A 13,600-nucleotide genomic window follows, 5' to 3' on the forward strand; every position below is an offset into this window, starting at 1 on the left:
CATGTACCTGCAGGTGCTGGAGGGGGGGAGAAAGACGCTCATGGCTCCCCTCAGAAACTGGAGTTCCTCCTCTCCCACCTTCGTCCTGGGGGGCATCCGAGGACTGGAGGCCAGCAGCCCCTGGGTCTCCCTCCCTTTCTGCTTCCTCTACGCCATGGCCATCTTGGGAAACACTGCTGTCCTCCTTGTGATTGTGAAGGACCACAACTTACACAAACCCATGCACCTCTTCCTCTGCATGCTGGCAGTGAGCGAGCTGGGGGTCTCCCTCTCCACCCTCCCCACCGTGCTGGGCGTCTTCCTCTTGGACCTCCAGGAGATTGGCCTTGGCGCTTGCCTCAGCCAGATGTTCTTCATCCACTGCTTCTCCATCATGGACTCGGGGGTGCTCTGGGCCATGGCCCTTGACCGCTTCATCGCCATCTACAACCCACTGCAATATGCCACCCTCCTGACCGCCGGCCGGATCGCCCTGATAGGCTCGGGCATTGCGGTGAAAAGCATCGTCTTGCTTGTCCCACTGCCTCTTCTCATGAGGAGGCTACCCTTCTGTGGGGCGAATGTGCTGGCTCACCCCTACTGCCAAGGTGGCGCAGTGGTTAAATGCAGCACTGCAGGCTACTGCTAGATCAGCAGGTCAGCGGTTCAAATCTCACCGGCTCAGGGTTGACTCAGCCTTCCATCCTTCCGAGGTGGGTAAAATGAGGACCCAGATTGTTGGGGGCAATATGCTGACTCTCTGTAAACCGCTTAGAGAGGCCTGAAAGGCCTATGAAGCGGTATATAAGTCTAACTGCTATTGCTATATTGCTATTGCCTGCACCCCAACCTGATCCGTCTCCCGTGCGCAGACACAACCCTCAACAGCCTCTATGGCCTCTTTGTCCTGCTCTGCACTTTTGGCCTGGATTCCCTTTTCATCGTCCTGTCCTATGCCCTGATCCTGAAGACCGTCCTGCGCATCAGCTCCAGAGAAGGTCACCTGAAGGCCCTCAACACTTGCGTCTCCCACATCTGTGCAGTGGTGGTTTACTACACCCCAATGATCGGCCTCTCCATGGTGTATAGATTTGGCCGGCATACGTCCCCTCTGGTGCGCTCCCTCCTGGCCCACATCTACCTCCTGGTTCCTCCGCTACTGAACCCCATCATCTACAGCATCAAAACAAAAGAAATACTCAAAGCTTTGGGCAAAGTCTTCTCACCCTAGGCCACCTGAGAGGGAGGAGGGGCAGGGAGGGGACCCAGCATTGCTTGGCTGCTGTGTTGTGGATGGACGTCGGAACAGAAGGTGAGTTTGAGGGGAGGCCTGCAGTGGTCCATAAGGGACAATTAGTTAGCAATAGCAATAGCAATAGCAGTTAGACTTATATACCGCTTCATAGGGCTTCCAGCCCTCTCTAAGCGGTTTACAGAGTCAGCACATCGCCCCCAACAACAATCCGGGTCCTCATTTTACCCACCTCGGAAGGATGGAAGGCTGAGTCAACCTTTGAGCCGGTGAGATTTGAACCGCCGAACTGCAGATAGCAGTCAGCTGAAATAGCAGTTAGACTTATATACCGCTTCATAGGGCTTTCAGCCCTCTCTATGCGGTTTACAGAGTCAGCATATTGCCCCCACAGTCTGGGTCCTCATTTCACCCACCTCGGAAGGATGGAAGGCTGAGTCAACCTTTGAGCCGGTGAGATTTGAACCGCCGAACTGCAGATAGCAGTCAGCTGAAGTGGCCTGCAGCGCTGCACCCTAACCACTGCGCCACCTCGGCTCTTGGTTGACTTGGCCTCCTGGACGCTGGAACTCAGAGGCAAAAGGGATCATTCCGCAGAATGTAAATTATCCGGGCACTTCGGCACAGGACAGGCAGGGTCGGGATTAGGCAGGGAAGCCACGAATGGAAGAACTGGGGGCTTATGAGCAGGGCGGGGCAGAGGGAGGAGAATTGGAAATAGGAAGACAACAAAGAGTTGGACAAGTGAGGAAGAAGGCCGTGATGGAGCTCGTGTAACAATCTTCCTGGGTTCTTTTGCAAAAGAAAGAGCTATGATCCTGTATTGCTGATTGGCATAAAAGACCAGGGCCACACGGGAAGGTCCAATGAAGCCGCTTTATTGCTAAAACGCCCAGGTGCAGGAATCTTCTCAACTCAGGCCAGAGGCCTCTTTGGAGTCAGAGAAGGGTCAGCGGAACTCAAGGGCGGCTGTGTTTGCGGGTGGCTGTGTGGGGATTCTTCTGGTTCTGCCCCAGGTTCTGCCAGCCCTTCTCCTACAGTTATCTCTTTGTGAAATATGTGGGGGGGGAAACAGAATAACAGAGTTGGAAGGAACTTGGAGGTCTTCTAGTCCAGCCCTCAGCTCAAGCGGGAAACCCTGGACCGTTTCAGACAAATCATTGTCTCTTCTTAAAGGCCTCCGATGCCACCCACAACTTCTGAAAAGAAGAAGCCGTTCCATTGATGGTTTTCACTGCCAGGGAATTCCTCCTTAATTCTAGGTTGGATCTCTTCTTGAATAGTTGCCATCTGTTGCCTCTTGTCTTGCCTTCAGGGGCTTTGGAAAATAGGCCGGCCCCCTCTCCTCTGCGGCAGCCCCTCACATATTGGGGAACTGCTACCACGTCCCCCTGAGTCCTTCTCTTCCCTAGATTAGATAAACCCAACTCCTGCCTTTATTCTTCCTCGGTTTTAGACTCCAGCCCCCTAATCGGTTGCTCCTCTCGGCCCTTTTTCCAGAGTTCCAACATCTTTTTTATAGATGGTGACCAAAACCGGGTGCCGAATATTCCAGGTATGGTCTTACTAAGGATTTATAAAGTGGTACTAAGATTTCACACGATTTTGCTTCTGTGTCTGTTTATACAACCAAGGATTGAATTAGCTTTCTTTTCTTTTTTTTTAACTGGTGTCCCAAACTGCTAGCTCAGGTTGAAGGGATCGTCCGTCAGGACTCCAAGGTCCCTCTCACAGTTCCTGCGTTTGAGACGGGCTTTGCCTAACCAGTAATTGTACCTCGGTTTTTTTTCCCCTGCCTAAATGTAAAATCTTGCTTTTCTCCACATTAAATTTCATTTCATTGGATAGGGACCGTTGCTCAAGTTTGTCAAGATCTTTTTGGATCCCGGACTTGTCTTCTGGGGTGTTGGATAATCCTGCCATCTTAGTATCACCTGTAAATTTGATGAGTTACCCTTCTCTTCCCTTATCTAAACCATTTATGAAGATATTGAAGAGTATTAGGCCTAAGACGGAGCCTTGGGGTGCCCCACTGCTTACTTCCCTCCATGTAGGCCTACTACTGTCAAGGACTACTCATTGAGTATGTTTTGTCAGCTAGTTACAAATCCATCTGGTGGTGATGCTGTCTATCCCACATTTTCCTAGCTTACCGGCTTGTGGTCTACTTTGTCAAATGCCTTGCTGAATGCGAAATATACACTATGTCCACTGCATTTGGCTGGTCCACAAAGAATGCTCTTTATTGTCCCCAGTCTTGAAAAGAAACAAGCAACGACTTGGCCGGCTGAAAGCCTTCTGCCTGTGCCAAGGACACCTGAACTGAGTAGGAATCTGGGAAAGAGAGCGGAACTAGGCCAGACCGGAGCCAGGTGGTGGCGTCTCCGTGGATGTTACAAGGTTGTTTTCTGTCTCCTCTTGAGAACTCAGCCCTTCCTTTAGGTTTGCATTAGGCTGGCCAGGTAGCACCTGCAGATCCTGAACTATTGGGGCCTGTGGGGCTGGAGCCTCCGTGGCTGGGGGTTGTCCGTCCTGCAAGAAAGAGGTGGAACTCTCCGGGCTGGCGTTTGGCGCTTCAGGTAAGCCCTCAGTCTGGCTGCTTTCTGAACTAAAATCCACTTGGCTCCCCTTTGACACCTTCTCCGGACAGAGGTTTCCGTCTTCCGCAGCACCTCTCGGGTGGTGGACCTTGCCCATCTCCTGAGGCCTGGTCTGCAGCGGCCTAGGGAGCCAGGGGTCCGGCAGAGGCGTTCTGTTCTCTATTCCGGGGGGGAGAACGGCCTGACTTGAAGCTGGACCCTGGGTGGCAAAGGGATTTTTGTGCTGTTGTTCCATCGCACTCCAGATGGGCTCCTCCATCTCCTTATACATGCGTTGCAAGATGTTGTAGCCTCCTGGGAAACTTTCAATGTTGCTCAGGATCCGATCACAATGTCTGTCCATTTCCTGCTTGACTTCTGGCTTTCGGATGTACCTGATTATTTCTCCCACGACCTTCGGGTTGCTCAGCAGGTGGCCGATGCTGACATTTTCTTTAGCCAGTTGGATTAAGGAAGGGCTGCTTTCTATCGTCTGCCTCAGCATCCTTTCCTCCAGTTCATCCTGAACCTCTGGACTGGAGAGGACCTGGCGGATGTCCACAAACAACTGGCGGAAGGACTGCAGATCATCCAGCATGTCCGCTTCAAGGCTGATGTCCGGCGTGACAGTGCCCGCCAGTCGTGGAAGCTTCTTATAGGTGACCATCATCTTAGTTAAGCCGCTGAGGCTCAACAGCCTGCCAAACTGTGGCGTCTCTTGAGCAAATGCTTTCATCTCCGGGTTCTCTGACAAGAACTGGGCCAACTCCTGTGTGTTGGTGAGGATGTTCTGGACGAAAGGTTTCTCCAGGACCTCGGCCACCACCCTGCCACTGAGCTCCCTCTCTTTCTCGTCTCTGGACTGCATCACTCTCAGGCTGACCAGGCTAGAGACTCCCAGGACGAAGGCGACCGTTAGAGGGTTTCCCTCCTTGGAGAGCAGACTCTGGACGGTGGAGTTCTGCACCACCTGGGACATGAGCTCCGGATGATGCTGGAAGTGCTGAGGCAGCTCACTCAAAATGTCCAGCAGGGTCAGGAGGTCCCTCCGGATGCTTCTCAGCAGCGGCTGAAAGTTCAGCCCTCCAGAAGACGCCGAGGCACCGACAGCCGCATGGGGAGCACTGCAGCCTGGAGCGGGGGAGGCTGTTTGCAGGGCATGGTTGCCTCTGAGTTCTGGCCTTTCCACCACCACATGCACCGTGTCCCCATTTTGGATGCCATGCTGAAGAAAAGTTTCCTGGTCTTTCAATATTTTCCCCTCAAATATCACAAGCATCTGCTCTTTGCTGACCAAGAAACGGCGTCGGGCCTCCTCCTTGAGCTCCGCAATGTTGCTCTTCCCATCCAGCAGGCAGTCCTGCGTCTTCCCTGAGCTTTTCAAAGTCACCCTGATGAGTTTGGGCTCACTGGTGATCTCCACGGGGCCGGCACTGGGGTCGTTGCTCATGGCTGGGGGGCCACCACCGGTCCATTCCTAGCAAAAGTGCAGTCCAGGTCAGGGGGTCCCGGGGAGGCTCCCAGATGCTTTGCCCTGCCTTCCGAGAGCCCCGGGCCCCTTCAGCAGGCATGCCTTCCCCCGGCCTCACTCCCACTCCAGTCTCCAGCTCTTTTCTTTCCCCCAGGGATCTTCACCCTGCTCCCCCAAATCCACTGTGGCATCACGGCCATGACATCACAGTCCTGAAATGACAGCGGTTCCTGGGTCTCCCAGCTGGGCCTTTCAAAGCCCCCTCTGCCCCCAGGGCCTTGAAGGGCAGCAGCCCCAGCGGCTCCTGAGGCTCCTTTGAGGAAGTGAGGGAGAAGAGGGTCCCGGAGGGGAACAAAGGAAGTGCCCCCTCGCTTGGCCCCCACGGGGATCCCCTGTGCGCCCACAAAGGATGCTGCTGCTGTTCCCATTGTGTTCTGCTTGGTTGCAAAGGACCCCTTTGCCAGAGGTTTAAGCCAGGGGTTCCTTGGCAATGCTAAGACAGGTGGACTTCAGCTCCCAGAATTCCCCAGCCAGCAAGGCCGCAAGTCCAGAAGTTGACAAATTTGGGGCCTCCCGATTTAGGTCCCCACCCGTGATGAGGGTTTTTCTCAGCCCACTTGCTGCAATGCTGGCACTGCTTGGAGAACCATTTAGGCCTCCTGCTTGAGCAGGGGGGGGGGGGCTGGGCTAGAAGACCCCCAAGGTCCTTCCAACTCTGTTATTCTGATTGGGGTGGAGAAGGAGTGACTGACCATGAAGTTGCCTTCTGTACTTAGGGGTGGACTGGAACTACTTCTCCCCGCTACCAGCAGACCAAGGAAGGAGACCAGCTGGAAATGGAAGGAAAGGCTCACGGCCACGAAGTTCGGGAGGAAAAGTGGCCAGCATGTAGGAGGGTCTCTTCAGGCAGAACAAGCCGCCCTGAGTCTCTCGGGAATAGGGCGGCATACAAATTGAATAAACATCCAACATCCAAGATGATGGCAGTGGGATCATTGCTTACTCCAGCTGGGAAAATCCAGTAAGAGTCCATCTCCTGCAACCTCCCAAAAATGAAGAGGCAGAGGAAGTCAACTTCCTTTTATCCATCGTCTTTACAATCAGAGGAAACAGTGATTTCAGGAGCCTGGAAACAAACAAGGCAGCGGAGGGTGCAGATCTGTGAGGATGTGGTCTCCAAGCCAAGGTCTCCTGGCTAATTGTAATGTCTTCAAGTCCCAGACCCCATCCTAGAATATTGATGGTACTACTGGTAGTAGGAGAGCTGTCAAGCCCTCCCTCAATTGTCTCTGTAGAGTCTTGCAGAATTGGGGAGATTAACTAGAGGACTGGAGAGGGGAGCTACTCCGGTCCCCCTTCTAAAGAAAGAGGGGCTCCTGCCTGGATTAAAAGACCCCCCGACTCTGTTATTCAGTTGCTCTGAAAGGAAAAAGAGGGTTGTGGAAATTGCCAACTTGTGAGCCTTCGGTCATGACCCAGCTCAGGGTTCAGATTCTGAATTATTTGTTTATTTAGATAGTTAGAAGATAAAGTATCAAATTAAGATAAAGCCGTAATGAAGTAATCATAATATAGCATCATAGAGCATCAGGCTTGCAGCTTTCTCTTGGATCTCTGGCCTGCCACACTTTCTATTCTTCTACTATGCCTTTTTCTATGGTGGGAAAATGTGAGGGAGTTAGATGCTATGTAGCCATAACAACATTCTTTCTAGAAAGCCAAGGTCATTATCCTTTGTCTCTGCACCTCTGTACCTGACCGGAACTGGATGGGTGGAAGCTGCCAGCGTGGTAGTGGGAGATTGGACCATGGGATGGACTGGTGGGTGTGGGGGGAAGATCTTGAACTTTCAACTGGGTGGGGAAAACCGGGAAGCTTTCAGATTCAGATTTTCCCAGATGTGCCAACATGGCTCCCTTCATAAATTGGAACTTTTGAGGAATGCTTTGCCTTGGACTCTGATTCACTTTTGGATGCTATTTGGAACCCTGATAAAGAGTCTCAATGGGATGGATCAGTGGTGGGATTCAAAATTTCTTACTACCAGTTCTGTGGGCGTGGCTTTGTGGGCGTGGCTTTGTGGGCGTGGCAAGGAAAGGCTACTGCAAAATCCCCATTTCCTCCTGATCAGCTGGGACTCGGGAGACAAGGATAGATGTGGGCGGGGCCAGTCAGAGGTGGCATTTACCGGTTCTCCGAACTACTCAAAATTTCCATTATCCAATAACAATGAAATGACCAGGGATATAGTGAACAATATATATATATGTACTGGCTCAATCAAAGGAATTGGGATACACATAGTAAACAGCGACTTGGAAAAGAGGATTAGAAATTTTGTTATCAATCATAATTAATTCTTACTTAGAACATGTTATAAAGGTGTAATGTTATTGGATGATATTAGAAATAATTGATGAAATGTCATTATGTGGTTGTTGTTTTTTAATTTTGGACTATTTCATGCAAAAGGATGTTAAAACAACCACAGTCAAATGAGAATTGTGGGATGTTGATAGTAAGATATATAAAGATTCTTGATTTAAAATATACAATGTGATATGAACCATAAGTAATGACTGTGGTAGAGATGCACGAAAGTTATTTGTAACCAATCGACACACTTCTACAATATGTAATGATGTTTGTGTGTGTGGGTGGGTGTTGTGTTTGCCTGTTTAACCAGAAATTTAAAAAAAATCTTTTTTTAAATGTCCGCTCCTGGTTCTCCAGAACCGGTCAGAACCTGCTGGATGCCTCCTCTGGGATGGATGTTATGGTTGGATATCTGAGGAAGCCAGCCTTCTCGCGGCTTCTGGTGCAGCTGATGTGAGATCATCCCAGGTGCCTCGTTTCCTTGCAGACGTCTCATGACCCAAACTGGGTAGCATTATCGCTGCTAGTGAGGATGATGTCAGTACTGATGATGTCCCCTAGTTGGGTCATGAAACATCTGCAAGGAAACAACCCACTCAAAGAGCACTAAGGACCCCACAGTCGTCCTCCATGCTCCCTCCTCCTCCTCCTCCTCCTCCTCCTCCTCCTGCCTTCTAGCACTGATGATGATGATGAAATGTGTACAAGGAAGCCACCAAGCTCAGAGAGGACCACAGTTTAACCCTGAGCTACAAATATTCTCCTTTACTGCTACTTTTATAGTTCTCATAACATGCTCAACTCTCACTTCCAAGTGATGAAGGGAGTAGGAACAACACACACACACACACACACACACACACACACACACACACGACTTTAAAACAATAAAAACGCTAAAAAACATCCGGATATGTATCTCGTACATAGGAGCAAGATGCCAGTTAGCAGTGCAGCCAAAATGTGTACCATCCATTTCTTATTTTATTAAGCATTTTACCAACACGGGCATAAATTATTCTTCTTTCAATTTTTCACTCTTTAAATATCTTGTGATTACTCAATTTTCTTTATCAAATGCAATTTTCCTTATTGAAATTTTGGGTTTTGATACATTAATATTCAGATGCGTGTTCCTAATTGTATCTGACTATTCAGCCTAATAGGCAACCTTCAGCCTTGCTGTTTCCCAACCTCTCTTTTGATTCCACCTGTAACGTTTGTTTCAATTCCCCTCTTTGAGATATCACAATCCTTCCTGTTTTCCCACACTTCGGCTTCTCCCCAACTGAGTTCATCACTTTTATTTCCAATTCTCTTTGCTCGTTTCAGTTTCATCCTTTTGAGCCCTGGTGGCTGGAGTGCAGCATTGCAGGCTGACTCTGCCCACTGCCAGAAGTTCAATCCTCACCGGCTCAAGGTGGACTCAGCCTTCCGTCCTTCTGAGGTTGGTAAAATGAGGACCCAGATTGTTGGCAAGAGGCTGTCCTTGCAAACCGCTCAGAGGGAGGGCTTTAAAGCACTACAAAGGGGTATTTATCAAACTCCTGGCAATGGGCAGAGCCAGCCTGCAATACTGCATTCTAACCACTGCGCCACCCTGGCTCCCAACTGCTGTGGAAGTCAAGCATTTCCTAGCAAGCTAACTGAAAAGATGAAAAGAAAAGCAGATTCCCTGAGACCTCAAGGGGGGGGGGGTCCATTCTTTGGAACCCACAGTTTTCCACTTCCCCCCTCAAGATGGGCAACTGGTGATGCTTGAAGACAAAGGCTTTGAAATGGATACAAGGTCAGAGCTGAACCCACATATCAAAATGTTGTTTGCCCTCACAAAATACCAAGAACACATCCGCTCATGCTCACCTATGCAGCCCAAAGGCAGACTGCCTGTCTTTCTCTTTCAACAGCCCTATCGTCCCTGGCATCAGGGGGAAGATGGGGTGACTGAACAGGGCTCAGGTGTTTACTGGCCGGATGCCCTTCCTGACACCTACCTGGAGTTTACAGCAGACTCACGGCGTCCAGAGACAGAAATCTCTACTGCTACTTAGGATCAAACTCGCAGCCTCCTGATAGTGAGGTGAGAGCTCCACCTCTAAGCCCTGCACAGCTCATCAACACAGAGACATTGAATGCCTACAAAATCCTGCTAGAACCTCAAGCCAAATAGAAGCAAACAAGCAAAATATAAACCACGACAATCAGGTTGCTACCAGAAAGAGGGGGGAGGGGGAGAGAGAGACAGAGAGAGGGAGGGGGGAGACACACACACACGCACACACGCACACAGGGAGGGGGAGAGAGAGATTTGTTGCTGCACCCTGATTATTTCTGGCGTTGCTTGTCTCTGTGGCTGGAGAGGCTGCTGAGCAAAGCCAGGGGCTGCATCTCCCTGGCGGCTCTTGGAAGGGAGAGAACCAGGGCGGCTGGAGGCCGTCCCTCGGCTTTGCAGCAGGCAGATTCCCCCCCAAGAAGCCCACGGAGGCGGCAGTGGCCTCTGGCGGCCCAGGGATCCACCTTGGGAGGCTGAAGGGAGCAGCCCATCTGCCAGGAACGCTCCGCCTGTCCCTGCTGTGCCAGGAGAGCCAGGCTCCCTGCCCAGGGTTCCGCCCGGAGGAAAGGAGCACCAAAGGCACCGTTTATATCCACCATGCTGACTTTAGTGTGTCAGGTGACCCTACAAGAGGCAAAGGTAAATCTGTAGCTAGGATGCACGAGAGTTTGTTAGCTTTTCAATTGCCAAACTGATATCTCCGTCTGTGTCCATGAGAGCCTGAAGGTTCAGCTCCTGGTTGGGGAAGCCCATCGCTCTGAGCTGCTCCAACTGGATCTGGTACAGGGCCTCTGGCGCTTGCTGTTCCATGTCTTCCTCCTCCTCCTCCTCCTCCTCCTCCTCCTCCTTTTCTTCATCATCTGCTTTGGACGCGTTGCTCTCCAGCTCCAAGCTCTCTTCGATGGAGATGAAGCTCTCTGCTTCTGAGGACAGGCTGTCCCCCTCCTCAGAGTCCTCCATGCTTTCCAGGTCAACATCGGGGTCTGTCAAAGCCTGCAGGAAATCGGGGACTTCCCTGGTGAGGACCAGCAGGCTCATCTGCAGCTGGAGGAGAGCCTGGACCGCTCGGGGGTTGGTCAGCAGCAGGGCGGAGGCTGACTTGGCCACTTTGGACGGGAGCTGCTGGGCCCACTCCTGAGGCGGAGGACCCTCGTTCCTCATGGGGGAGTTGCAGTGGCTGAGGAAGGCCTGCGTGGGGCCGTTGGGCTTCGTGAGGGCGTTGGAGATGTTCTGCATGAACTCCAGGTTGTCCGTCAGCTGATGAACCATGTTTTGGATGCTTTCCGTCTTGCTAGGCCCTGGACGGACTCCGGGGCCCAACGCTAGAAGGATGTAACCTTGTTCAGTGCCGTTACCGGCGTTGCTGATGTCACCATTGCATATATTGTCACCACCGCTGCTGTTCGGTTGGGGTGCCCAGGGGTTCGGTAGGGGTTCCCTGTTCTCCGTCCGGGAGAGAGGGCTGGCCCCCCCAGGGGAAGGTTTGGGGTCTGAGAGAGGAAACGAATTGCCCTGGAACTGGGCCTGCACCGCGTTCAGCATCGGGACCTCGATGTCGTTGTACAGCTGTTGCAGGGCGCTGTAGCCCCCCGGGGTGCTCTCCAGGTTGCTCAGGGCTCGATCGTGGTTCCTGATGATCTCGTCCATGACGGCCGGGCTGGTGGCCACATCGATCATTTCCCGTAGGAATTCGGAGTTGTTAAGGATGTGGTTGATCTCAGGGTTCTGTTCGGCCAGCTGCTGCATCTGTGGCACGGACATGATCATCTGCCTGACCTGCTCGGTGTCCCCAAAAAGGTTCTGCACAAAGGGGTGCTGCATCACTTCGATGATGAGCTCCTGCCGGGTGGCGTCCTGCTCCTGGGCTTCGCTGACAAAGTCAGAGACGTCCTGGGCATTCAGGTCCAACACGTTCATGCCGGTCACCCCGATGAGGAAACCCAGGAGGAGCGGGTTGCTGTTCAAGGCGGTGGCATCCAGGTTCAGGGTGACCATCTGGAGCAGAAGGTTCTCCATGGTCTGGGCCACAATTTCATGGCAGGAGGCCATCAGGTCTTCAGGCTGGCTGCTCCAGTCCGAAAGGTCCAGGCTGTGTTCCGAGGAGATCTCTCGCATGGCTGGCGGTGGCGGGAAGGCAGTGGGTGTGGTTGGATTGTCCCTGGGGCTGCCCGAGGGCTTCCTCTGGGACTTGATGAAGAGATGGACTTTGGACCCATCGCCAATCTTGCGCTGCACAAGCGTGTCCTGGTCATTGAGGATCTCACCAGCAAAGATGAGGGACAGCTGCTCGGGAGGGGTCTTGAAGCGCTCAGCAATCAGCTTCTTGAACTCCTGGACACGGGTGCTGTCGGCCACCTCAAATGGCTCCTTGCGCTTGAGGGTCTTGACGGTGACTCTGATGACCCGGCTTCTGTGGTTCGCAGTGGCCCCAGGGGCTCTTTTGCTCTCGGACATGGCCGCTAGAGGCTGCGGCCGCGCTCTGGACGGTGGCGAAGGCCCTTGTGAAGAGAGCAGAGGCTGAGGGAGAAAGAGGAGAGGGGAAGCGGGACGTCTCTTTCCAGTGAGGCAGGGGTGCTTGTGAGGAGGTGGGGAGGGGCCAGTGGTCTCCTGCCCCCTTGTGTCTCAGCACCAGCCAAGGCCAGAGCATACATACCAGCGAGATGTTGCCCTTCTCTTCCGTGCTCACAACCTGGCCGATTCCTTCATTTTCCTTTCCTCCCCTCTGTTGCTGCCTTGGGCATCTCTTCTCCCTGGACCTGGCTGGACTGTGATCTCACCGCTGACCTCACAGAGACCTGGGACACAGTTGGTGGACCACATCTCCAGGGTGTTTGTCCTCATGAAGTTTGGCCAACATCCCTCTCCACCTACGCAGGGTGGAGTCCAGTCCCCGGGGCTTCTTGGGCACTTGGCTACTCTGGTCTTGCACCACCCAAGCCCCTGATGTCACAGGTTCATGGACAGGTTGTGGGAAGGGCCTTGCCTGCCTCTCCAGTCACCCGTAACCATCCCAGGAGAATATATCTAGCAGGGTTGGAACGAGGGCTCCTTGGTGCTCTCAGAGCCTGTTTCCTTGCAGAGGTTTCATGACCCAACTAGGGAAGACCAGCAGTGCTTGAAGGGAGCGGGGGGTTTCTCTCTGTTTGCACTTTGCTATCTAGCACTGATGATGTTCCCTAGCTCGGTCATGAAACATCTGCAAGAAAGCCTCCAAGGCCAAACAGTGCCAAGGACGCTGCAATTCAACCCTGAGCTCCAAATATTATATTCTAATGACACATTTATTTTATTGATGATAAGTTTTATTGGTGATGCCCAGCCTGAACTGCCTCCCTTGGCATTCCCACCCTGACCCTGGGGGCAAAAGAGGACACGCCCACTCCCTCCTGCCCATATGTCTCCCCTCGGTCTCTTCTGCAGGCCTCCCAGTCTCCTTCCAGCTGCTTCACCTCCTGGAGCTGACTGGGGGGAGGAAAGAGCAGGAAGGGCCTGGGGCTTCTCCAAAGGGACAAAGCAGCTGGTCCCTGCCAAACTCTCCAAGAGGGCATGGAGAACATGCCCCCTTCAAGATTGACTGATTGATTTGCTCATTTGGATGCCACGGAATGCCAATCAACTTGCCTTGCTCTTGCAGTTTTTCTTCCAGAAGGGAATCATTTGGGGCCTCCTAGAAAATGACCCCACCCCCACTGCTCTGGAGGAGGAGGAGGAGGAGGAGGGTCTCTCAGCAAGGTTCTGCCAGTCCAGGCCTGGTGCCCACCCCCTGTCAACTCCTGAGGCCCAGCTGATGCTTGGGCTGAGCCTTCCAGAATAAAGTATAGAATTCAGTCCCCAAACCCAACCTGAGCGTCCCCACTACTACTGACCGTGGGAAAGGAAGGCAAAGCCCC

General features: G+C 52.6%; 3 protein-coding genes across 3 annotated transcripts; 1 reads left to right on the forward strand and 2 right to left on the reverse strand.

The window, feature by feature from the left end:
* The first annotated feature begins 40 nt into the window (after window positions 1–40).
* On the forward strand, window positions 41–1,210 carry LOC116510195 (olfactory receptor 51G1-like). The gene is made up of 2 exons (XM_032219667.1): window positions 41–576; window positions 811–1,210. Exons 1-2 carry the CDS (start codon window positions 41–43, stop codon window positions 1,208–1,210), a joined length of 936 nt encoding a protein of 311 aa, XP_032075558.1.
* A 2,373-nt stretch (window positions 1,211–3,583) lies between these two features.
* Window positions 3,584–5,260, reverse strand: LOC116510196 (ubiquilin-3-like). The gene has a single exon (XM_032219668.1). The coding sequence runs from the start codon at window positions 5,258–5,260 to the stop codon at window positions 3,584–3,586; it is 1,677 nt and encodes a 558-aa protein (XP_032075559.1).
* Window positions 5,261–10,361: 5,101 nt separating this feature from the next.
* LOC116510052 (ubiquilin-2-like) lies at window positions 10,362–12,164 on the reverse strand. Its single transcript, XM_032219418.1, has one exon. The coding sequence runs from the start codon at window positions 12,162–12,164 to the stop codon at window positions 10,362–10,364; it is 1,803 nt and encodes a 600-aa protein (XP_032075309.1).
* Between the last annotated feature and the right edge of the window lie 1,436 nt (window positions 12,165–13,600).

The sequence above is a fragment of the Thamnophis elegans genome, chromosome 6 (genome assembly GCF_009769535.1).
Source record: "Thamnophis elegans isolate rThaEle1 chromosome 6, rThaEle1.pri, whole genome shotgun sequence".
NCBI lineage: Eukaryota > Metazoa > Chordata > Lepidosauria > Squamata > Colubridae > Thamnophis > Thamnophis elegans.